Below are 27,097 nucleotides of genomic sequence, written 5' to 3'. Positions count from 1 at the left end.
TACAAACTTGTAGAGGTAAAAGGAATATTATCCGGAGATCCAGTGATCAACAAAGGCTACAATAATTACTTCAGCCATTGACACGAGTGTCGCTGCTGTCGGACGTCGGTTGCGCAGGCGGCAGACAGGCGCACGCGCAGGTAGACCCTACTGGTGTGTCAGAGATAGCAGTATCGGACTTCTCGCTCCCACGCGTAGTGGGGCAGCAAAGCGCGGGCGTGTTCATTGCGTGTGCTACATTTTTATTTAGTTTGTAACCGTTCTTTGATAAGTGTGCATTGTGTTCCCCACCGGACTGGTATAAACAGTGTTTCGATCGCGAAAGTTCAACAGATGAGTTATAAAGTGTTAAGACTTTCTCGAAGATATCGGCTTGATTGCCACAGCCGGCTTTGTAATGGGAGGGCGTAGGCTTATTAAGACCGCAGCATTTTTGATTGCAGTTGGTTACAGCAGTTTACTTGTTTATCAAGGCAGTGTTAACTTTAACATACAAGACAATAGGGCGACTGTGCAAGTGGCCGACCTATCTATTGAACCTATTACAAAGGCGAGTGTATATGAAAGTGGACAGAACAGAAATATATCTCTAGATGATGTTTTCATAAGTGTTAAAACTACAAAACATTATCAGTACACCCGACTGCCAATTATTTTGAAAACATGGTTCCAGTTGGCAAAAGAACAGGTAAAAATATTGTTTGATGTTTTTTTGGAAGAGTTATCTTAAATCTAAGTAGGAACAATAATATTGTTTAGACATAACAATGCAAAATAATTATTAATTATTAATATATTTTTTTGTAAATTTATGTAACTAATTAGTTATAATTATTTCGAGAACTATTGTAATAAAAGCCTTTTTACTTAATATGCCAATTTAGGTTAATTTCAAAAATAAAAAATTTTTGAAATTTTAAGTTATACTACACTAGGCCTTGAAATTACATCAATAAAACATTTCGCATATGTAAAAAATCTGACAAATTTCATTCAATCCATTCTGTGATTCAGTAAAAAACATCCAAACATAACGGGTATTAATTTTTACATTTATAATACACCTAAGTACAGATTTTTACCTAATCAAGAGGCGGAAATTAAAAATAGTAATTAGTTCAAATTCGAATATTTTTATTCAAAATAGGGTGTGACATCACTTATTAAAATAAGTAAAACTACCACCGGCGCGACAAACTCAGCGGGATTTTTTTTTCATCAATCATACCTATGTACCTATTACAATTAAAGTAATGATTTACAAAGGAAAATTGTACAATTAAAGTTATTATTTAATAGCCTGAGGGCGGTCGCTCCATTCCCAATCTGTGGTTTCATTAAGAAAGTCATTTATGTTATAGTAGCCTTTACCACACAAACGTTTTTTAACAATTCTTTTGAATAACCTAATAGGTACTTTTGTTTTGAAAATTTTCTGGGATCCTGTTGTAATATAACTACCTAAGTACCTAATAAGTCTTTAGTTACATCGATTTGAATAGATATTTTATGTGATTGTATAGGTATATTCACAAATTGACACTGAAACGCGCCTTTCTGCAATTAGGTACCTACATACCTACCAACCTATCTAATTTGTTAACAGTGGTTCTTTAGATGTTCCGAGTAGGTACCTGACAAATAAAAAAGCAAAAATAAATGAAATGGATGGTACCTATATTGAAATTAAATATAACTTACCTACAATATTTATGTAGGTAATGTGCTAAAACCTATATAATAATTACTTATTAAACCCTAGGTCATTACATTCTTTCATCAATAACAAGAAGGATATACAGGAAAACGGTCATGGAGGAACCATTTTGTAAAATTAAGCAAATTAGCAAGAACTCACGTTTCACAAAAATTTTACTTTATAGGTTATGAACATTCATAAAGTTCTTAAAACAGTTTCCCCGGTGTAGGTACCTACTCTCCCACTCCCTATTCTCCCAGTTAAAAAATGAGTACCTAGGTAGGAATTTTATATGTAGGTATGTAGTTTGCTGCCTACTTATAGATTCATTTTAATTTGAAACCTTTATTTAAAAAGTTTGTAAATGTTCCCAAAAGTAGAAGTTTAACTAAGATCCATATTTTAGAAGGCGTCTTATTGCGTAATACACGATCGAGTAGGTATATTTTTGTCTCTTTTATGAACAATTACGAAGATAGTGACAACAATACACTTGATCGTAGGCGAGCTCACTCCTCACCATTATTAGAACTATGCGAGTCTGGTAATGATAAAAATGTATTGATAAAATGAAATATTGTCTATGACTTTTAATTTATCTTTCTACTACCTATCTGTATCGTGTCATTATTAATATAAATCTTCTTAAGAATAAGATATTATGTTATTATATATATTAAATATAATATTGCCTATTTCTTACTTTACCAGTTGTCTTTAAATTAAGTGACAAACTTTAGTCTTCGAACTGAGTCTTAAGATTAGATAGGTACATCAATATATAATCAATACTTTCAACCAAACTATAGAATGAGCTTCTTTGGTTTTTCTAGATGATACCAGACGGATACCATCAAATAAGACGTACACACTAAAAGGACGCAAACGCTCCTGTGGTTCCTCAGGTATTACTGGAGAATGTGTGCGGCGGTGATCACTTAACATCAGATGACCCGTACGGTCTTTTGTTCTCGTCTTCCATAAAAAAATACATCACCAACTCCAATTCACTTACAAAAATAACGTTGTTGCAAAAATTCTGAATAAAATTGACCATTTCTTGTGAAGAAGCATCTTATTCATATTCTTGACAGTTTTGCTTATGTCCATTCGCAATAAACCAGTTCAGTGGTTGGTCGACGAAATCACGTATCAGCACCGCATCTGCTAAACATCTTTTTCTTAGAACGACTTCTAATTTACATAGTTACATCAAAAACTTGATCGTTGTTCTCTTTTTTACGGAAAGGTCAATAAAATAATAAATCAAAATAAGTGTCCAAAGTTTGTCGACGAAATCGCGTATCAGCACCGCATCTGCTAAACATCTTTTTCTAAGAACGACTTAAAATTTACATAGTTACATCAAAAACTTGATCGTTGTTAAGTCTTTTTTACGGAGAGGTCAATAAAATAATGAATCAAAATAAGTATGTAACATCCGATGGAAACAACATGATTAAGAAAATATATTCTCTGTTCATCTATCTCTACGGGGCCTCTGGTCGTTAGCTGTATTTGTTTTAACTCTATCAGAATAAATATCTCTTTAATGTGTACAATATGAACTTTGACACCTCTGCTTTTATTAATTTTGTTGCGTAAAGTTGAATATCTAATTAGATTGTACTGTTATTCTACATTAATTGTAATTTTTGGTTGTGCACAGTAAAATATTGATTTCTTTCAACATTTTTGCTTAAACCATTTTCAAGTAGTAAATTGTCCAAAAGTTTATGTAAAACCATCATGTAAACCTATTTTTCGCACTGAAAGTGATTAGATCGTAAAGTGCACGCTAGACCTGATCACTTACATTCTGCCAAGTCATAAGTACCTAGTAAGAATAGACACATCTTAAATTCAATAGAAATTAAATCGTAGTAATAACAATTGCCGTGAGAAGTTTTATTCTTAAGTTCATATTTGGAACGTAATTTAATGCATCCCATGGTTTTTTTTTAATAATATACACCCAAGATTTCTACACAACCCCAAACTACGACTAGTAGTATGGGTGCCAGACAACGATATATTTAATACAAAATGTACATTCCTAAACATACATAAATATATATAAACATCCAAGACTTGGAGAAAAACACCAATTTTCATCATATAAATTTTCGAAAGCGCACCTGTAGCTCAGTGGACACGGTCACCAAGTATTGGGCTATAATATGTATTTATTATGCTAAATTATACTAAAATATTTTTTTACGTATACTATAATATCTAGGAAAGAAGCTTTAAATGATTTTTGCCTAAAATTAAGAATTATACTTACCTACATCAAATTATCATAGTCAAAATAATTTGAGTAAGTATTATAATAAAAAAATAAGATAAGTATAGAAGTGTTGTTATATATTCCGTTTACGAATAGAAACATTTCAAGTTGATTTATAATGGGGCTATAAAACTTATCTAGGCGCGGCACAAGCGAGTGCTGTGCATTTCCTGAATCTGGAGCGTGCATAATCGACCGTTAATCTGGCTCGAAGGACCAACATTTATGTCCATTGTATACGCGGCCCTGCGCTTGCGCAGCGCGTGGCACTTCGGAGTGCGGCCCGACGCGGCGTACGCCCGCCACGTGACCGGATTGTGCCGATGCTTTCGACCTTTTTTGTATCAAAAGTATCCATCATCAAAGAAATCAATATCAGTCTGTGCTACAACTAATCATTTACTTTTTGTCAACCAGTTGGTTTTTATTTAGTTTCCTGGTAAGATTTATTGAGGTTCTTGGTAAACTGTTGCTTTACTATTAACTTAAAAAAAGGAAGTGTTGCTTGCATCCGTTATTTAATTCTCTGTAATATATTAAAATTTTGTAGGTAATAACCGTATCTTATTTTTGCGAGTAATTGCAGAATGAGGTGATCACTTCGCCCATAAAATTATTACTAATTTGTCGCTGATTGAGTTTCTTTGAAACTTTGCGTAGATTCACTTACATACAATTTCCATTTCACGGCATTTTAGTAAAACAAAACATTACCCGGAATATTACCAATTCTTATTAAGGTGAAACCCGTTACCAGAGCCGGATTTATAGGAGGGTTTATTATACTGGAGCCATGAGCTCCCAGCCCTTATTGAATTAATATAATATACATATATTGAAAAAAAACCACGCAAAAGAGTCTCTAAAAGCAAGTAGTTTCTTAATAATAGAATACCAAAAGGACAGTAATTTAAATAAAGTAAGGTTTTCGTTTTCAAAAATATTTTATTTTAAGTATTTAAAAAAAGTTTGTTTAGTAGGGGCCTATAAGTCACCTGTGAAGCGACATGTTATAGGGACACCCGTCGACTAAAAATCGTGAGTTACAAACTCAAAATCAGAGATTCGTTCTCAGCAAATTCCTCCACCAAAAATTTACCAATCGGAAAGAAATTTGGTAAACTGAATGGGAATGAAGTATTATGTGTCGGACTGTTTTGATTTCTTCGCTTATTGTAGTCGAATTTGTGGCCTAATAGATTAAGACATTTTAAGCACTTTTAAAAGTAACTAACAAAAACAAAAATATCAAAAAAGGAAAACAGAGAGACACAGATAATGATTATATAGTGATCATATTTGAAAATTATTTTGATCTAGGGTTAAAAACCAAGGAGAAAAGGGTCGAGAACATTAGTATGGCAAAATAGCCACTAATGTTTCCTCTTAAGTTATCATAATACTTAAAACAAGCCCCGGTTTCACAAGCGGAATGTTATTATTTAAACAAAAGTCATTGCGTTCTGTGAAGCCCACCTTAGATAAAAAATTCAACGCCCGTGATAAGGGACAGGAAATACGATCTGCGGAAACGAGAACTGTCAACGAAAGAGAACACTGATGTATTTATGGAAGATTTGCTTGTGAATACGTCACGACTCACGTAGGAGGAGATTAATAGGGAATCTTATATGTCGTGCATATGATACTTTTTGTACAAAAGCCGAATAATAATGTGTCGTTAATCCAATAGGTAAAATCGTTGACTCTCTCAACAAGGTGCCTCCGATGCTATCCAATATGTTTGTTTTCTAACTCATATTATGTACTTTTACTCGACGCTTCGTAAGATCGTAGCAGTGATATCAAACTATCCTCATTTTTCCTTCTCTTTAATAAAAAAACATAACAAACCTACAAATCTTTGTCGATCAGCGCTAATTGCTACATTCAGATTAATTTCCATATTATTATTGTTTTTTACTGGATATTAATTATTAATATAATTTGCTTCAGTTCAAAACTCTCTTTTCTTGCAAATTATATATAAAGGAATAAATATATAATATTATTTATAAAGGAATAAATTGAACCACTTTAATCTAAGAAAGTGTAAATATATAATAGAGGTAACACGCAAGCACAGAAATATACAATCTGATAAAATACATTCACGATTTATGACGTAATATTGACCTCTTACGATTTATCTGTTGTGCTAAATACTACGAGGTAACCGGGCGTGGCACACCCACAATGTATTATCTAGATTTAAGCTGAACTGAATCCATTGCTTCTGTTGTTGAGAACTTTTGAAATAACTTACAATCTGTTGTATCGTGAGGAATGAACCAATCCCAGACTTAGATACAATCAAGAGTCAAGGTAGCTCAGTTCGATAATATTATAGACTAATTTAACTTTATACATTATACAATATTTTTAAAAATGGTTTTATTACCTTTATATTAAAAGAACACTTTTTATTTGTTTACTTATATGTAATAATATAATATTATCAATATTTGGAATTTAACCTTACAGCTTAGGTATGCTCTGTTTAAAACAAAAGAAATGGGTAAAAAATATTTTGGAAACGACGTAAGATTTGAAAAATTGTTTAGCTAAATACTTATTTTTTTGGAGAGATGGGAATTACAGTTACGTAAATTGAAGACCTCCTGTGCTAACCTAACGGCTTCAACGGCGCCGGGCGGGGGCCTTGGAGGCGGAAAATGTAGCTCACAGGCACGGGCTGTCTCGGAAGGAGACTCGAACCTCGGACCGCCTGCTCACTAGGCTGGATGGAGAGAAGATCACTAACAATCTAGTATATCTGACAGTAGTTTGTTTAGTTGTAACCTCACTACACTACACTGTGATAGCGGTGCATGATGTTATGACGAATTGCGGTCATTTGGCGCGGTATGAAATCCATAGGTACTAATATTATAGAGATCTGGATATACTGAACCTATTATAAAAGTCAACATAATATCTATATGAACAGTCAAGGGTACCATCATGTAGACAAAGATATTTTGCTCTCAATTATGCGTAGAAACGAGCATGCGCTCCATATTGGTCAAGCCTTGCTTCCCCCATTTGGTTACTTCTACTATTATTTTTGACGACCTCGCGATAAGTTCTGTTGTACAAATATATTTATGATGATAACTTAATTATTGCTGTTTTATTAGCTAATTTAAACAATTTGTTATGTTTTTAAAGTGATAAGCCTCACTTCTAGGATTAATACACAAATAAAAATTGAAAAACAAAAGTTTATGAACGATGCGGGACTCGAACCCACGACTTCTGGCGTTCCGTGCTAGTGCTCTAACCAACTGGGCTAACCGTTCGAGTGAAGTATCGTCATAAAATCTTCTATGCTTCGTTCAACTCTCAGGTTGTGGCTTCATCTAAAGGATCTAGGTACTTTACAGTTGATAACCTGCTCAACCCCAATATTTGCATATTAGGAAATTGACTTGAAATGTCGCTCTTGTATATCTAAACAATTTGTTATGTTTTTAAAGGGATAACCCTCACTTCTAGGATTAATACACAAATAAAACTGGCACGGAAAGCCAGAGGTCGTGGGTTCGAGTCCCGCATCGTACATAAAATTTTGTTTTTCAAATTTTATTTGTGTATAAAGCTAATTTAATCTGTATACGATAAAGATCTATTACAATTCTAAAAATACTACTTAATTCTACGTTTAAAATACCTTCTATCAAATCAAAATAACGGAAATATATATACGAATAAAAATATAAAGCTGCTTTTACGTCATGTTGTGAAACTGATTTTATTTTAAATAATAAATATAATATGCCTTCTCCAAATTTTTATAACCATTGTTCAAACGTGGTTCAAACCAATATCAGTGTTCTGTCAACAAGCGGCGGTGGATTTTCCGACCCAAATGCTAATATTATGGCAATGTTATTCGATAGAAACTATTGTACAAACACATTGTTTCTTTTGTTCAGTTTATGTACGGCTAGTTACCGAATTTAGGGTGTGGTCCTTCTTATCGGACATCAGTAATATGATAATTTGCCGGATCTGTTTGCACACTGTTCTATTCTGAAAGCCAGAAAGTTTTTATTAAATATTTATTATTGGTTTTGTGCTTAGATAATTTGCACGTCTAGATAGATAGATCACTTTGCTGCTAGACAACCTATGAAAACAGGTCAGATTTATTACTTTAGTGGGTGTGAGCTACGTGTTAAGGCTAACTAAATAATCACAATTTTTTTCGATGTTTTCACATTGTTGTGATACGTCTAAGGTTTTGTGTTATAATAATAAGTATATGAGAATCTTTATGGCAGTATGGACTCTATGGTATTTAGCACTTTATAATATGCTTCATATATTTTAAATGTTGCTCTATATATTTAAAAAAAATTGAGTTTCCTTTTTAACAAATATTGAAAACCCCATGTAATGTAAATTAATTGAAGTGATTGTTTAAATAGGATTCGATATGCTGAAATTGTTTATTAAATCATGTGTTTCATTTGTTTTAGATATGGTTCTTCACAGATATAGAAAATCGACAACATCAGAATCAAACCAGTAAGTGATACCTTTGATTTTCTTACATTTTAAAGGATTCTCCGCCAGTTGCAGAAAGCATTCTTTAAGTTAATGTTTCATTAAATATAATACCGTCAGTTTATTTTTCATTTTAACAGTCAAAGATAGAAACATTAGCTTTAAATATGCTTTCTGCAACCATCGGTAAAACACGTTTAATAATAACTGACTGATTTTAACATTACTTATTTCATAAAATCAACAATGTTTATTTATCCCGATGATTCGACAAACATTGCAATGAGCGTGCTCGCTGATTATTGTTAAAATATGAGACAACCTTTATAAATAAAGTATTTTTAAAGGTAGACCCTTTATTGGACATTGCAACATTATTTTACTTTTCTAAAACAAAATATTTTTTTTTTTTAAATAAACGTAGCCTTAGTTACTCCTTATTACATCAGCTACCTGCCAATAGAAGTCCCTTGAAAATTGGTCCAGCCAGTTTCAGAGATTAGCCGGAATGTATGTATATGTATCGTATATATATATAGTCATATACATGTAGTAATAGCTGCCATTTATTAATACAAACGTTCTCAACTGTTTTCTCCTTGGGTTTTAACCGAGACTAATAGTTTTTTTTTAAATAAGATCCAAATCATCATTACCTCTCTGTTTTGATTTTTTTGATATTTAGAAAAGGCGCAGCTCTAGGACTTAGAAAAAGCTTCCCACTGATTTACATATAATATTTTTCTAGCTTCGTCTTTCTGAATTCGAGCCCACGAAACTTAAAAATCACTTCTCTGATGTCTAGAGGAAACATTATCATCTACCCAATCCAGTCAAAAAGTATATTTCTCCCAATATGTAGTATAGTTACAAAAGTCAGCAATACTTATTCTTAAAATGTTAAAATACAGTTGGGAGACAGGAGCTCAAACGAGGTAGAACCTGTGCTATGAGTCTGCTGCCCCCCAACTCGTTAACTAATTTTATCATTGCATTTTATTGTCTGTATTATTGAGACTTACATTTGTGCATGATTATGATCCTTCCAAGAGAGTGTGAAACCTATATGTATCTCTATTTATTTCTATTACAACAACAATCCAGTGATAGTATTATAGTCGTAACACGAATGTAAAATTCTAATATTACCAACGCCAATCACGTCCCACTAAGCTTGTCGCCCTGCTAGTAAAAGATAGAATGTCTCACATAACTTGCATTACACCGGCGCACCACCGATACAATGTTTCCAAAAGAAATGCAGTCTTACCGCGGAAATGGGTATAACAGCAGTGGGTCACTTTTCATAATTGTTCATATTTATTATTTTTTGTATAATTTTATACAAAAAATAAGTCATATACTTTTGTGTTATTGTAACGTAACAAGATAAGAATAATTATATTATTGTGCAAACATTTTTATTCAAAATAGGATATGAAACCACTTATTGAAAGTCAAAAACTACCACCCATTCCAAAAGGTATGCCTTATACCTGAGAAGAACGGACGTAACAAACTCAACGGGCTTTTTATCGTAAAAATATAATATCGTATAATTTTTTTTCTTTATGTCTTTAAAGTAAAAAAAATATTATACGATATTATAGACTGAAGGCGGTTGCTCCATTTCCATTCTGTGGTATCCTTAAGAAAGTCATGTATAACAACATCAGTCGTGTACAACGTTTTTTAATAATTATTTTGCATTCTGCATCTTTTTCGCAAAATACTTATTTAATCGACTTAGCCGAGTAGTAGGCATAATAAGTTTATGTTTTAAAAGATTTGATTTCAACATATTTCACCGACCATATCAGAATAAATGACTTCTGCAACATAATATGACGTTTCGTAAGTTTGTTGTTCATGATGCTACTCACAGATCCACTCAGTTTCAAACAAATACTTTCCTGTATAGGAGTATTTTCAAACTTAACCGTTACTGAAATTGAAGTCGGAAATCATCTTAATACTGCACAAACAACTGTGTCCCGTTTAGTAAGCGAATTTAGACTGTATTTATATAGCAGTACGGTTCTAATTGTATTAATTTGTCTCCAGACGGTCACATGGTAAACACCAATTGCTCGGCGTCACATCAGCGAAAACACCTTTGTTGCAAAATGTCTGTGGAATATGACCGCTTCTTGGAGAGCGGTAAAAAGTAAGTGCTTTAAATATTATGTTTTTATTATCTGTCGACAAATTTATTTTAATATGTATACCCTATTAGTAGATGTAGATGCTCTGGGGCGTTACGGGTTATCCTGCCTAAAATTGGCAGGCCGTATCAGTCGTTACGCCAGCATTAATGAAGTCATCCGCAGGGCATTTGCCGCTCTTAGTATACCAGTTGATTTATAGCCAAATGGTATTACCCGCCGCGATAGCAAGCATACTGATGGAATGACGCTGATGGTTTGGGCAAGGGGAAGGGCGCTGGTGTGGGACGCGACTTGCGTCGACACTCTGGCTCCTTCTATTGTCCTAGTTACGTCAGTTGGTGCTGGAGCTGCTGCTTCGACAGCCGACGATAGCAAGCGTCGCAAATATGTCGGTCTCAGAGAGTCATACATCTTTGTGCTGTTTGGTGTCGAGACACTTGGCCCGTGGGGCCGAGAAGCGCGGAGAATGTACAAAATACTATCTTCGCGCCTCAACAAGGCTACTGGTATTTCGGTCAACGATTTCGATCAGACTAGCTATCCAACGCGGAAATGCTGCCAGTATTCTTGGTACACTTCCACGTAATGTTTTAATTATATAGTTTTTATTATTATTATATATTATATAGTTTTAATTTTATGTAGTCATAGTATTGTAAATATAATTATAAAATTTGTTTTGTTTGAATAAATGTATATACGAGTATATATACATAAGTATAACATGGATGTGTCCGCATTATACATATATATAACAATTTTGTACCAGCCATTGCCATTATGTAGTAGTAGTACATGAAGCATAAAATATTATTATACGAGTATCTCTATTACCTTATTATATCCTTGTGAACTGACGAACCTTAAAGGGTTGAAGAGAAGGTCTTTCAAATAATAATACCAAATGGTTTATGTGCAATAAATCGGAAAATTACAAATACAGATAAAATATAATATTTATTTGTTAATTATAATTAATTCGTAACAATTGTAACACTGTACTGTTTGAACACTTTTATCTGCTGTGTGTTCTACAGACAATACCAAAACATAAAGAGTAGTTTACATAGAGATTTTTGTCTGTTTGTCTGTATTTATGTCCATTGAAATTGCAAAAACGACGGAATAGATTTAATTAAAATTTTAAACAACATATCTATTTGCAAGCATAGTATTTTTGGTGGTTGGTAGCTAGTATCTTATATACATACAAATAATATATTGTAGCAATGTAGAATAAAGGAATACATAAATAAAAACAAATATTACGATATTTATTTAAAAACAAAACACGTACTTAACACTAAAATTTAAGCTACTACGGATAATGTAAACATAGTCTGCATTATACCCTATGCTTGAATATCAAAAAGCCTTTATAGCAACCATTTCGTCGCGTTAACACAAAATAGCCTAGACGTAAAAGTATCGTCTATGTAAACTATATTTCCATGAAATTCTGTCGTTAGGAACCACTGATAGCTTCTCTACGGCCTAATAATTGTAAATAGCCTTTGTCTATAGCTCCGCCCATTTGAAGGGATGCGAGGAAATTCGAGGAATTTGCGACCACGGATCTCACAAGCGAGGAAGATATGCCAAACGCCCTGCTTTTTGTTTTAATATTTATTTAATCTGATCAGATACGGTTAGTTTAGTAAATAATCTTATAAATGACTTTTTAGAAACCTCCTTTAATATTTGATTCTGATTGATCTAAAGTCAGATATCGAAAAATAGATGACCAAGGAAACTGCAACTAACCGTAGTTTTAACAATATTGTAAAGCTGTTTACGCTGAATTATTAGTTAAACTTAAAAAAAAACATCCCTGGAATGATTTGATTTTTTTTTCAAGTTGTTAAAAGGTATATACATTTTGGGAAGAAATGATTGTATTTTGTAAAATTACACTCAAATCAGTTTAATTCATTTGCTTGTTAATATTTATATATAGTGCAGCTTTTTAGGAACCAAGCTGTGATATGAGCTTGCTTGTGCGGTGTTTCCTGGAGGAGCCCGATGCCTTAAAAAAGCGTGTACGTTTCTAATAGGCCGCCAACGCTCCTGTGATTCATCTGGTGTTTCAAGAGAATGTATCAAGAAAGAGGCGGTGATCACATAACATGAGGTGACCCGTACTCTTGTCTGTCCTGCACTACCGTAAAAAAGCAAACCATACAGAAACAGACGACCAAATAATATTTCCATTTTTTTTCGATTAATTATTAAACTTTAGTTTCAAACGGAAGATACCAAATCATATGAATCGCTGTAATTAATCATTGTAATTGTAACTCTTTGATTTTGATTTATATTTTAATGGCGATAATTCTTTTGAACCAAACAACTAAAAGCCGGCAATTAAAACACAATCGAGGTAACGTTACGTTGAACAACAGAGCTGTGTCATCAATCAACGGCATAATTACACTTTAAAGTATTTGTTTATCTATCTCTGCTTCAAATAACGTTTTATATATTACTCTATGTAAGTTTCATAATCTGGTTAATTGTTTGAAGGCAGCGAATTTTATTGCAATTTTATTTGCAAGTTATTTTATTAATACAACTGAAGCTGACACACGTGTTGTAAGTTAGTAATTCCTACTTCCAATAGATAATATTTTAGAGTTAGCATAGTATAGTTAGTATAGAAAATACAATTTATTGTTTGGCGGGTATCAAGTCTTTGATTAACTAAAATGAGGAGACAGGAAAGTTATAGAACAAACAAAATATGGGTATAGGTACAGTTTGGTGTTGCAGCTACATCAACATCTATCCATCTCTCATCCACATCCACATCCAAAGTTTAACTATAGCAAACGTTAGCCAGAGTCAAATAAATTGATTTAGGACTATGAACTATTGCGCCTGATGGAGGGGGATCTACCCTCATTGTGAGATATTTTCGCGGCATCACAAAACTATCGCTTGGGATAACCCCAATGGATATACTACGACTATTGATTTTTTTTATTTCAATTTTTAGCTCTCGTTGAGATCTATGTTAGTGTGATATAGCTATATACGGGTTGTTAAAGTAAAAAATGAAATCAAGCTCTAGAGGTTGCTGCATCCAATATACGATAATTTATATCTATACAGTAAATTCTTTATTACTTTTTATGAAATAATATTATTTTAACACTCATATATTTATGCAGATGCAGCACCCTACAATTTGTTATGTATATTACAGCCATTGAAAAATACTCTATGTGATTGAAAAGAGTGGCCGTTGAGTTTCTTATGTTCTTCTCAGGAGCTCAACGTTTTACTAACATATATTGACATAATAACATAAATGAAATATTTGTAGTGACGATTCAAAAGAGCTTAGTTTAAGCCTAATTGAATAAAGTTTATTTGAGTTTGATTTTGTATAAAAAATATTTGAAATTAATGTTAAATGATTTAAAATAGCCAAATAAAAATATAAAATCGTATTTATTTTGAAAGCGCTTCTCAAATGGTGAAAATACACAAGTGTTGTCGGCCATTTAGCGCTCGTCCATATACAACGAACAACGGTAAACGAAAGATCTTCCTTCTTTTTCACTCGCCGCACAACACTTACTAATTATCTTTCGATTCATGGCTATTTTCGCCGAATTAATTTATGTCAATATATGGTCCTGGTCTTAGGTGAGCGTAGGTGAAGTTAAGGTTTTGAAGGCATTAAATCACCCATGTTTTATGGATAAAAGAGTCGTTCCTTCCATTTCTATATGACTCTGTTTGACAGTGGATTAGTTCTGCTAATTCTCTCTCTTGACAACTGTCCTATAAGACTTTGAGAATCTTATAGGACAACATTAGTGTCGTCGTGGCTATTTTACGAAACTATGCGTTAGTTTTTTATTTCATTTCAAAACCAACCAGTTGCGGTCCTTTCAAGTCGACCAGAGTTCTTTTTTTTTCGCTAGGGTGTTAACATACTGGCATCGAATTCCGTCCAATTAACGTATATTTATCATCTGCGCTGCCATTGGCCATATTCTTAGCTTTAGATATATACATTTGTATAAATATATTTTTTTTGCATTTTAGTTTATGGGAAACTTATTTAGCACCTTTTGCCTAAAATTCTTGAAGGTATGCTTCGTCCAAATAATTACTCATGTACGGTTTGGTACTTCAATGCAGAAATGACTTCTTTTATGGAAGAGACGGACACATAATGTGAATCATCGCCGCCTTCTGTATCTTACATACCAAAGGAATCGTTTTTTTAACTTTGGTTACAATTAATTGCATCATACTATGATAATATTATGCTAGGAATGTCCACATAGAATCTAGAAACTTTAAAAAAATAAAATAATTTGAACATAAGTTCATCAATTGTTGATGATTGATTCATGTAAATAAATATACTACATATGTATGATAAATAAAAAATAGTTTTCATTCAATTTATTAAATTCCCGCTAAGTTACCCACAGTGAAGTAGATCTCATAGTTTACTTGATATATTCGTTCTTTATATATATAATATAACTTAGCTTATACCTACAACCAATTTTTTAATGTTTTAATACTTAATGGAAAGTGAAAGCAAAATTTTATTATTTAAAAGATCTCCAACGGGAAGGGACTCTCAGAAAATTTTATAATTGCTATTAATTTTTTAATCATTTATTAATCGTGACCCTTATGATTTCATATCGATGGTAAATATTTCACTATGGTAATATTCTGATTGTTGATTGTAGCTAGCGTCGCTTTGCGGAAATCCATTGTTATTAAGTAGCATGGCTGATCAACAGGGTGAATAATTTATGTGTGCATGTTTCCTTTGTGAAAGCAATGTTTAATTGTATTAATACACCATTGTACATCGAGTTCACAGGATTCACTTGGTTAACTTTTTGTTTTATATAAGTTTGGGGTCGAAGCACTTGAATCTATTATGACCTTAGTGAGTAATAGAGTTGGACACCTCCAACATACATTGCTATGCAGACGACGGCACTGGTGATGCCGTATACACGGGCCATGCATGTCTCTCTCGGGAAATCGTCGACCAGTGCCGAGAGAAACTTGTGTCTTCTATCGAGTCCTCTCATGAGAAGGTCGCGGAATAGGGTAAATTGAACCTTGTCCAATTTAACCCCCAGAAGACTCAAATTTGCGCGATTACCACTAAAAAAAGCCCCATTTGCCGTATCACCCCTCATCGACAGCACTTTCCTTAAAGCCTCGCCTAGTATCGGAATACTAGGTCTCTAAAATCTCGAGCGATTGCACATTCCGTGGTCATCTGGAGGGCAAATCCACATTGGCTTCGAAGAAGCGGGGCGTCATAAATAGAGCACGGCAATACTTCAAGCCGGCCCACATTCTAGCGCTCAGGTCTCTCTCATCTCCTGTCTGGCGCACCCCAGTATCAGGTCGATCCATTTGACTGCGTACAACGCAGAGCAGATCGAATTGTCGGGGACCCAGTGCTCTGTGAACGGCTGGATCACTTGGCGTTGCGTATAGACGTCGCTTCATTGTGTGTCTTCTACCGCATTTATCACGGGGAGTATTCCGAAGAGCTGTTTCAGCTGATTCCTGCCGCTGAATTCCACCTTCGCACGACACGCCACAAATTATGATTGATCCTCACCATCTGGATGTGTCTGTGTGCGGTCCTCAAGGAGCTTACTTCCACGTACAACAAAGCTGTAGAATAAGCTTGTGCGTTGTTTCCGGGACGATACGACATGGGTACCTTCAAAAAAAGCGCGTACACCTTCCTTAAAGCCCATAAACGCTCCTGTGATTCTTCTGGTGTTGCAAGAGGATGTAGGCGGCGGTGATCACCTAACATCAGGTGACCCGTACACTTATTTGTCTCTTTATCCATAAAAAAAGTTAAATACAGTGAAACCTTATTCGAACTGCCTTGCAACAAATGCAACCCAATTTCTAGATTCACTTAAAAATTATTCGCGGATTTGTACATCAGTAGGTACATAAATATTATATCATTAAAAATGATTACAATAGGTCTCCACCAACCCAATATGTTTTGTGCGTGTCATCAAATGGATTAATTTGCTGAGCTTTAAAAACTACGAAGAAAGGAAAAATATCAAATTTCTTTAAACCTTAGGTACCTTAGCTTGAAGATAATAATTAATCAATTTGTTCAAAATCTTCAATTAAAGTTTTCTTTTAAATATATTTGTTATTTATTTTAACACCTAGAAACGTATATATATCCCCTATAATCCCTTATAAATTACCATTGCATATTCACAGTTTCTGTATCCGTCGCATATTTACGGAATAAATACTCCGCGAAAAATATCTTTATCTATAAAAGTATATTAAGTATATACAAATTGACCTTAAAATGACACATCAAAACTTTAAATCACATTTTAATTACATAATTAACAAAACATCAATGTTAAATTCAAAGTAATGTTAATCGTGTAATTAATATCCAACCATTTTAAATCGTAAAGCGACCGACCATGTGTTTACCATTGGAACGAGTGTACGTTTAACAGACTCAGTTGATTCTTTGATTTTTTTGTTTTGAGTAAAAACAAGACGCTCTTAACTTCTGTTTTTAAAAGCTTCACTGTATAAATAATGGATGTATTGTTTGTATTCTAATGACTACAACAATATTATCTTTGTAAACTGACAATTATTAATGCTTAGTTAAGTACAATGCACACCCTTTCGGAATGATTTTAAAGAAGGACTGCCCGTCGCTTATCCAGCAAATAATTAAACAGGTTTTTTGGTTTCAAAATCAAATTTTATGTATATTAATATGATAATATAAGGAAAGGTTATTTATTAGTGAAATCTTTTATTGAGTGATGCGCGCGCTTCTTAAAATTTCACTCTCATCATTTTTTCATAACGCGCCTAAAGAAGTATTACTTCAAAAATATAATTACAGAGATTTACAGTAGTTTAGATTACAAATAATACAAACGCAATTTTTTCTAATAGTAAATTTTTTTATTCATGAATTCAAAATTCAATGCAGCACTGTCCACATATTATTTCAGTCTTATGATGACGAGTACCAAAACTTGACAAGTTTACATAAATAGTAGAAAGTGTTTATGTCTGAAAAAAATGTTTCCTAACGAAAATTTGGTACAAAGAAGAGATTTTAACAAGAATGAACTTACTACAACTAACACAACTGATTTTTATACAAAGCATCCAAAAATAATAATTATAAATATGAGAATTACCAACAAACCCCATTAGAATCAAACGAGACAGCTATAGGTACCTGCATTGTTTGATCAGCTATCAGCACAGAACCTCAAACAAAATAATATAGCCACTTATCTTGAGGAACCAAGCTCAATGTTCAAATACATACGTTAATGGCTTTTTGAGAGTAAGTCCAATATTATTTCGGGCTCACAGAAATTTTCACGCGGCGACACAGAGATCACGATCATTGTGTTTTTGTTAGGGCCTTCTTGTTTTCCTTGCCATAAGTGTTTGATTTATCAACACTGCGTTCTTAAAAACAAATAGTTCAAACTCACTTCTTGTCGATGGAAAAAATAATTTCTTAATCACTGTATTATAAGTCAAAGTTAGCATCGTTTTATGTTAAGAAAGTTATGCCGCATTCACTAATTATTCTATGATATTAAAAGGTGAAGGTTGAATAAATACAAAAATAATGAAAGAAGTAAAATGAAATAGTAATTTCAGATATTGTGATCGTATTACATTTAAAACACTTTAAAGTCAGTGAATAATCATTTCAAAGCTTCTACGAACATAAAATATCAATTAAACTTTACTTTATACATACATTAAATGTTAAAGTAATAAATAGCCTTTTAGTAAGGTCATGCTCAGACTAAAGAATTCTAAAACAATATTTTTATCGCATTAGGGAGTTACCATGCTATGTATAGTTAGTAAATCATTTTTCATGGGTCATTTTCTATTGTATAACAGTATACAGGCAGACACCTATATTGTCTTACCAGAGATAAAATTAAAGAAGTGAATAAGGATATATTATGTCGTAAAATCTAATGCATTTCAATCAAAACAAGATAATATTATTACTGATCTGGTCCATCCGTCATGATCGTGAACGAGTGGTACTCGTGGTGGCTGGATGATCTTGTTACCGGGAGATCTGCTTGATGTGTTTTTTTTTTATTATTATTTTCTTAAAGTTAAAGTTTTATATATTTTATTTTATGAAATGCTCACATAATGCCTCTATTTATTTACGGTATGTGTGGATTGATGCATCTACTATACTCAATAACTCTTGTGTTTACAAGTATTAATTTACTTTTTTTTCTTTACTTACTCGTGTAAGCCTTTCAGTTTTTGACATTTGAGTATTATGATGCGTCACTTTGCATATATTGTAATTGAAATGAATTGTAAAACAATTAAAATGTAAATCTTGTCTTAAAAGAGTGGCAATGAGATTCTTGCTACTTCTTCTCATTAGCTCAACCCTTTACGAAGTAGCGGTAAATTCAATAAGAAAAAATATTTTTATTTTTTGACATTCATAAGTGTCATTTCCGTGACCTACATGAATAAAGTGATTTTGAATTTGAATTTGATAAAAAACCTGGCCAGATTTTCTTAGTCGAGACGAATAATTCTTTATTTTTCTTTTTTCTGTACGTTCTATATTCAAAACAATGAAACTATCTTCACAATATTTAAAATGAAATGCTAAAACAAATTACTACTTAGAACATAGAACTGAGGCAGGGCACATGGTAAGAGGACATGATAAACGGAGTAAGAAAGTGGACACCCCAGAAAAAATGGGATGATGATACCAGAGAAGTAGCAGGAGTATTGTGGAACATGGTGGCTCAAGATAGACACGAATAGAATCGGTTGGAGAAGGCCTTTGCCTATTGGCAAACAGATCCACAAAATTTAAACTAAATGCAACTTATAGAATAAGCTTTTTAGTTTTTAAAATGATAATATGTTTGTTTTAGAGTATTCTTAAAAAGCTAAGATCTGAATAAATACTAAGTATATTAATTTTATTATTACTACCACTACTACCAATACATAATAAAGTTGTAAATTCTTTCGTCTCAATATTCCAGGCGGTCCCAGGTGTGTAGTGTTGGGAACTCAGAATGACGGGGATTTCCTCTAAACGAATACGTCTCCCTCGCTTCATTTATTATTCGCAATAGAAAATATTTCTCTCAAGAAATCTTTATTCGATTCATGAATGTTACATTGTTAAGTCGACTGGTGCGTTGAATATTAAAATCGCGGTAGAGGCAACTTATCACTCCTGTTAAGTATTATTCGGTTAAAAGAATATTACGGTAATAATTTCTACGCTTTATGAAGTAGGAGTTTAAAATTTTTGAAGTGAAAACTACTTTAGGCATTAAGTTAGGCAAGCATGTTAGGGCCAGATCTGAACAAAACAATTAAGAAGGTTTTTCATATTGAAAATAAAAAAAAATATAGTAGCTTAAACTAATCTGTAGTTCATGACACAGATCAAATTGACTTGCACGTTGGGCACTTTTGGTATGAGAAACTTATAAACTGAATTCACTTTAATGTAACGCCAAAAACTTTTTTAAATGAAAAAATTACCCATGACCGCTCTAGTACGTATTTAGATCAGATACCAAAAAGCCTATACTCTGTAGTCTATACTTTGTAGATAGTCGTGGGGGGCTCGTTCCCTGCCCTAAAATATGATTGAGGGATGCGATGGCTGGTCCATGTGTATTGGTGGCTGGATGATTGTGTTATCAAAAATATGATAATTAAAGTCATCTTATATATTTATCGTTAATACCTTTATCTACTTATACTCAATAGCTCTGGTGGTATTTATTCTGAAGTGCAGTCTACGACTAACAGTTTGTTTCTTGCGTTTTTCTAATGAAAGAAATGAGCATTCCGTTTCCGACGTCTCAATGCTTGTAAAACTTCTAGTGTTCGATAGAAAAATATATGTAGCTTCAATAACAAATATTCACCGATAGCGCTTCTATTTTCATTAAATTTAAATAATGCTATATTAATATGGAAAACAAAATAAAATTAAAAGCAAATTGAAAAATATGGCCATCTTGAAATTAATTTTTAATAAAGCATCTGTGGCACTAATAAGGCAAAGCGGCCTCACCCAGCATGTAAGATGCAATTTCACGAACCTGTTATTCTGTTATTCGATCCATAATGTTATGAGTAGCCATTTGTCGTACGCCGTCGCAATATATTATCCGGTTGTGCGCTTGCGCAGCTCCTGCTTATTTGCTTCGAACGTAATGTCGGAGAATTATACAGGAATAATTATTGCCACCCAAAGGAAACACGCAATTTATGTAATCATGCTGTTTTCTATCGTCTTGTGAGAATGTACAGTGCATTGATCCCGTTCTTGCCCTATACATACAAGTAAACGTTCAGGAAATAAATTTTTACTGTATTATGATACACACGAACCTACATCTCTGAAGTTTTCTTTAATATTCCTAACACCGCAGTTCAGATTTTTATACTATACCTAGGTACATATTTCATTCTACAATAAGTGCCGGCAACGCTCCTGTGTTTCCTCTGGTGTTGCAATTAATGTGGGCGGCGGTGATCACTGAATGCCAGGTGCCCCTTACGCACCTTTGTCCTCCTTTTCCATAAAAAAAATAATATTATAGTACAGTGTTTATTTTATTACTATTTTATATTCATATGTAGGTATATTATCGTAAAAATCTGAACTGTGAAGAAAAACTCAGAGATGCACTGGTGTATCAAAATATACCAACAATTAGTTTCCTGTAACGTTTACTTATAAGAAATGTCTCCATTAAGGTTATTAATAACGTGTTTCTTGTTTTAGATGGTTCTGTCATTTCGATGATGACAATTACGTGAATGTGCCCCGATTAGTCGCCGTGCTACAGTCGTACAACCACCAAGAGGACTGGTATCTTGGAAGGACCTCGATCTACGAACCTGTCAAGATTTATAAGAAACCAACTAGCTCGGTGGGTATCAATAATAATTGCATTAAGGATTCTACTTCTAAAATCAACGACTATTTTACTTTAATAAAATAAAATAAAATCTGTTTATTTCAGACTGTTGGCCCATAAGTGTTAGTATTTCTTAGAAACTATGTTAGTACATAATATTTAACATTGCATAATTTAATTTTTAATTTAATCCAATTTAATTAATATAATAAAATTTAATTCAATTTAATTTTTATTTGATTTAATTTAATTACATTTCTTTAATTTCGTTTAATTTAATTTATGTGTGTTTAAATTTGAATAAGACTGTTGTTTTGAAAAGTATAATGTTATGACTAGGAATAAAAATAAACTTGTCATGCCTACTGTTATTACGGCTAAATCAAGTTATTAAGACTTCTGTATATTACGTAATTTAAAAAATACTTAAAAACGCTTATTAAATTGTGATAAAATTTTATTAAAAAAAAATGAAGCCCGCTGAGTTTCTTGCCCCCGTTCTTCTCAGGTCTGAATCATACCTGATATATTTCGAATGGCCGTTCAATAAGTGATTTCAAATCCTATTTTGAATAAAATTATTTGAATTTTAAATTATTGTCAGAACAGTTTATATTTCTGTGGGAGGCTTCTAAGCACCGGATGCCTATTTTTTTCCTAGCCGTCAATCGTGTGCAAGCGTAGTAGAGTAGATGTTATATCTCAAAGTGACGAGCGTAATTTCAATGGCTCATATTTTTGATCTTTTTTAGAATCCTGCATTATAAAGAGCTTTTTACTGAGCATCAGATTAAATACTTGCCAAAAAAGTCTCGTAAAAACTGCAAATGAATTCCATTGGGGAGTTTGTTACTAGAAGTTTATGAATAGCGGTTCATTTGTATACTGTTGTTGCGGTTCGAAGAGTGTGGATAGTGGTTTAAATTATTAAAGGCACTGGAGACATACCAAGTTGTGATCTAGGTTGTATTGCGGTTCGCTACGCCCTCGGTACTTTTATGACAGAACATATTCTGTCATTTTTATGTTGCAGATTTCGTTCTGTTACTTTTTGCAATTAATAAATTTACTTATTTTACACCGTTTTTTAAAATTACCAAAAAGCTGATTAATTTTCACAATTCTATTCATAAATCGCCATTTCCCAAATAAAATTTGTCTTAAGTTTATTATGTAATTATTATTATATTTTCCAGTACAAAAAACTGACTATGTATTTTCAATTTCTTAAGTACTCTACACAGCCCATCGTTTTGTTTTTGATGATTAAAAACTATCGATGTAATTTAAAGTGTGAATGCGATCTTAATTTCTTCTTATACTTTAGTCTTACAAAACTTAACCAACTTTAAACATTGTACAGTCCGAAAAAGGGCATATTTTTATAAATAAGACAAGTGTACTTCAAAGCTAACATAACGTTTCATTTTGTTTTAGTTACTCTTTTCATTCTGGTTTGCTACGGGAGGTGCAGGATTTTGTATAAGTCGAAGTTTGGCTTTGAAAATGTTACCTGTTGCTAGGTAAGTAAATAACACTCTCCATTAACTTAAAAAAAATTCCAACGTTAGACGAATGTTAAATTAAACATGGTAAGACATTCACAAGTACATTTTATTTTACGTTATATTAAAAAAAAAACTGTTTTTATTCCTGGCCAGTTATTTACGTATATGTAGGCACAAATCATTTTTTTTAGCTTTACGGCTAGCTGTAGGTATATAAACAATAAGTACGGAACTATATTTGTTCTCTCCCAGAGCCATTAGTCACCGAAGCATGAATAGTACTTTAATTAACATCAAAATTAATTCCAAAGGATAAATTTTTGAAAAAATAAAAATGTTAAAAAATTTAAATAGATTAACGTCCATTCCCAATATTTAGTCTATCGCTTACTTGAGATAAAAATCGTAACTATCGTTGACTTTTCTGTCCCAATAAACTTATCGACGGTAACTTACCTTATCCGGACACGCTGTCTGTCAATGGGACTTAGACTGGGCTTATTGGGACAGAAAAGTCAACGATAGTTACGATTTTTATCTCAAGTAAGCGAAAGACTGGATATTGGGAACGGCCGTTTATCAATTCGCTTGTCATTTTATATCATAAAGTAATTACATAATACTCGTGTTGGTCTTTTTAAATATTAAATATTATAATTTTCTAATTAACTCCTCATTTTCAGTGGTGGAAGATTTATCAGTATTTGTGAGGGAATTCGTCTTCCAGACGACGTTTCCATGGGGTTCATTATTGGTAAGTTTTAGCAAACAGAGGCTCTGTTTATTGTATTTGCTTCGGTTTGTTTGACAAGCAAATAACTTCTCAGTGCTTGGAGCTAAGTCAATATGTTATGTCGACGTAGGTTTATAGTACTTGTAGGAGTAGCAGGGGATTATTAAGATCTGAGTTATTATCATTGTTGAGTCCTTTAGGACCATCCTTTACCTCACAGAACATAAGTAAAAATGAGATACGATACCTTTTCTTCATAATTAACACAATAAAATTAGAATTTCAATACATATTATGTAGATAAACAAAACATGGTTTATCCATATATTTACTTAGGTCTTATCCCATTAAAATTAAAAAAAAAATCTTTAATTGTGATATTATTATCTATAAGTAATATAATATTCATTTAATACGCTATGGAAACGCATTTTAATTTTAATATAAAAACATGCCGGATTATAGATATTATTAAATATAGTAAATGGGTTTGACTAAATTCATTTTATGAAATCCATTTAATGCTTTCAAGACAATTAAGCTATCGCAATTCAATAAAAACCTTGAATCGTTAATTAAAGTTGGCAGAGTTACATTATGTACAAATTTAAAATAATTTATTCAATAGAACAGTTTTTTGAAGAGAAATTCATTTAACACAAAATTTATGCGCCAATTACAAAAGAAATTCAATTACAGAGCATTTAATGAAGAAGAATCTGACACTCGTGCCGGAGTTTCACTCACACTTGGAACAAATGAAGCTACTGCCCCCGGAGACATTCCGCGATCAAATCTCATTCAGTTATTCCAAGATGAAGGACGAATGGAATGTTGTTAATGTTCCTGGATTTGATACTCGATATGATCCCACTAGGTAAGTTACAGTGACGACCTTAATTGATCGTTAACCTAAGGTTTATAAGTATTAGTTAGACAAACCATCTTCTTTGGTGGGCTAACACTTCGATTATTTTATTTATTTAGAGCTTTATTTCATGACATCTATACATTTAGGTATTTACTCATTATCTAATTGTATTTATTAGTATGTATAAATGTTTCACTATGTTATATAAAAGTATTTTGTTAGTATTGTAAGTCATTATCTTCGATATAAGCAACGCCTTTAGCGGTAAAGGCCTCCGTTAATTTCCACTCGTTCCCGTCTCTTGCAATTCTTGCTCACAAATTTCCTCCTATGTCATCGCTCCATCTCTTATTAGGCATATCTCGATTTCGGTTCCTATTTCTTTGAGAGTTTCTTAAGATATTATTTTTTTTTCGATAGATCAAATCAATTCTTATTTCATATCTACAGAACAGTAACGAATTTTGTTAACAGATTGCACTTTCTTAATAACAATCACTGTTTTGACAAATCTTTCATTGAATTATTAAATTAAGTAAAAAATAATGGAGGCCTTTCATCAAAAAAACCTATAAACCTTCCATAAAAGAGGTCTATCCATATTCCTTTTGATGAAACGTTTTACTCAAGATTAATAAACACTCACAGTAAATAATTTTTTTATTTTCTATACAATAGGTGCTATACAAATGGGTCTAACAACATTTAGCAAGTATTTGTAACATTACAATATAAATTCAATTATACCTTAAGAATGAAGAAAATCGCATTCGAAAATAAACCAAGAATTATAAGTTCGAATTCAATTTATTTCTCGAGGTGTCAAGCGCGCGTACTCTGGAGAAAATTATTTTAAAATGTTTTATTTTGTTGCAGGTTCCTCTCTCTACACTGTTTTCTATTTCCACATTTTAAGTTTTGCCCGAGGTAGTGGCTACAGCTAAATGGCAATTTAAATGTTTTCAGATACTATAAAACTGTGCTGAAATCAATGATTGTGAAGTAAAATACAATCAAGGTAACGTCATTTCATGTATTATTGTTGCATTTAATACAAATCTGTCGCATTAAATTACAACTCAAAAAAACAAATTTTAATGAAATAGTGGCTCTTTCATAATTGTTGTTAAATGAAAGAAATAGGGATCATATGTATGTATTTTAATTCGCTTAGACAAAGATTCACAGAGTGCGAGAGACAAGGGTAGATCGCAACGATGTACAGTCACCGTTCTTCGCGCTTCTGTGCAGTAAAGCGATATAAAAGTTTTATACAATACTTGCAAATTATTTTCGCTAACCGCTCAAACTCTGTGACTGTAGGTACTATATACCGTAGAAATTAATGTTAACGTCAATAACTTTATCTATTTTTCACTGTAATTTTCATTTCACTTGTGCTTCCCATTATATTTTGTATTGTCTTTGTTACTATCTAATATTTCTCAAATCAATGAAGAACTTCTTCGAAAAAACCTAAATTACAAATTATATTATTATTTTTTATTTCATATTATCTTTTTTACGTAATTTCAACTTGATTGTTTCATTGTAAATTCGCAAAGGAAAATGGATAAAAGGAAATTAAATAGAATTCACGTAATTTAAATATTAATTTTTGGTTGGTTGTGATAGTAAGAGGCGTGTGTTATTGTTGTATGTTCTTGTATATTTTATTATTCTCAATTGTTTAAGAACTGTGATATTAGGTGTATTTGTATAAAAAATTGTGAAGATGTGCTTATTTTTAGACATATTTATAGTCGTTTATGAATTATAACATTGTTTTTATTGTTTATTTAATAAACAATCTACCGTAAATTAAAATGCATTATTATTTATTTACCTGACCCAGCAAATGTTGTATTACCATATAAAGTACCTAATTAGAATATTTTTGGGGTATAAAAAGTAGATGCAACCGAGACCTACCAAATATATCGTACTACAATTATTGTATTCGATTGCCATCTTGCAACCCAATAGCGGTTTTGTGGTTGGAACAGAATAATATAAAAATCGCGATACAAAAATAGATCGTAGAAAGGCGAAAATTTGAAGTTGTATCCATTTTTTAATGCTGAATCATAAAAAAAATGTCATAATAGAAAGTAGCAGTCTCTTAGAAACTTGGGTTCAACCTAGACTCATGGTTAGCACTGCATAGTTTCACAAATTATTTTAATTCTAATAGCGATGCAAAAAATACTCAAACGTCAAATGCCTTACATGAGTATTTCAAAAAACAAAGTTGAACGAGACAGCATTAATTATTATCTATAATATATAGATGAAAATAATCAAGACCTAATCTATTAGATG

At 32.5% G+C, this 27,097-nt stretch overlaps 1 protein-coding gene across 1 annotated transcript; it reads left to right on the top strand.

The window, feature by feature from the left end:
• Window positions 1-241: 241 nt before the first annotated feature.
• On the top strand, window positions 242-26,602 carry LOC126964812 (fringe glycosyltransferase). Its single transcript, XM_050808132.1, has 8 exons — window positions 242-688; window positions 8,474-8,522; window positions 10,566-10,668; window positions 21,528-21,675; window positions 23,101-23,186; window positions 23,855-23,925; window positions 24,604-24,781; window positions 25,652-26,602. The coding sequence occupies exons 1-8, from the start codon at window positions 398-400 to the stop codon at window positions 25,704-25,706; spliced, it is 981 nt and encodes a 326-aa protein (XP_050664089.1). The 5' UTR covers window positions 242-397; the 3' UTR covers window positions 25,707-26,602.
• The last annotated feature ends 495 nt before the right edge of the window (window positions 26,603-27,097 follow it).

The sequence above is a fragment of the Leptidea sinapis genome, chromosome 1 (assembly GCF_905404315.1).
Source record: "Leptidea sinapis chromosome 1, ilLepSina1.1, whole genome shotgun sequence".
NCBI lineage: Eukaryota > Metazoa > Arthropoda > Insecta > Lepidoptera > Pieridae > Leptidea > Leptidea sinapis.
Note: the sequence above shows the minus strand (reverse complement) of the source record. Positions and strands in the feature narration are given on the sequence as shown.

What these genes read in the sequence shown, in the direction of transcription:
- LOC126964812 (XM_050808132.1), top strand. Translation starts at nt 398, where the DNA reads ATGGGAGGGCGTAGGCTTATTAAGACCGCAGCATTTTTGATTGCAGTT. An exon ending in TTCTTGGAGAGCGGTAAAAA is followed by an intron (nt 10,669 to 21,527) that starts GTAAGTGCTTTA and finishes TTCTTGTTTTAG; the next exon opens with ATGGTTCTGTCATTTCGATG. An exon ending in ATAAGAAACCAACTAGCTCG is followed by an intron (nt 21,676 to 23,100) that starts GTGGGTATCAAT and finishes ATTTTGTTTTAG; the next exon opens with TTACTCTTTTCATTCTGGTT.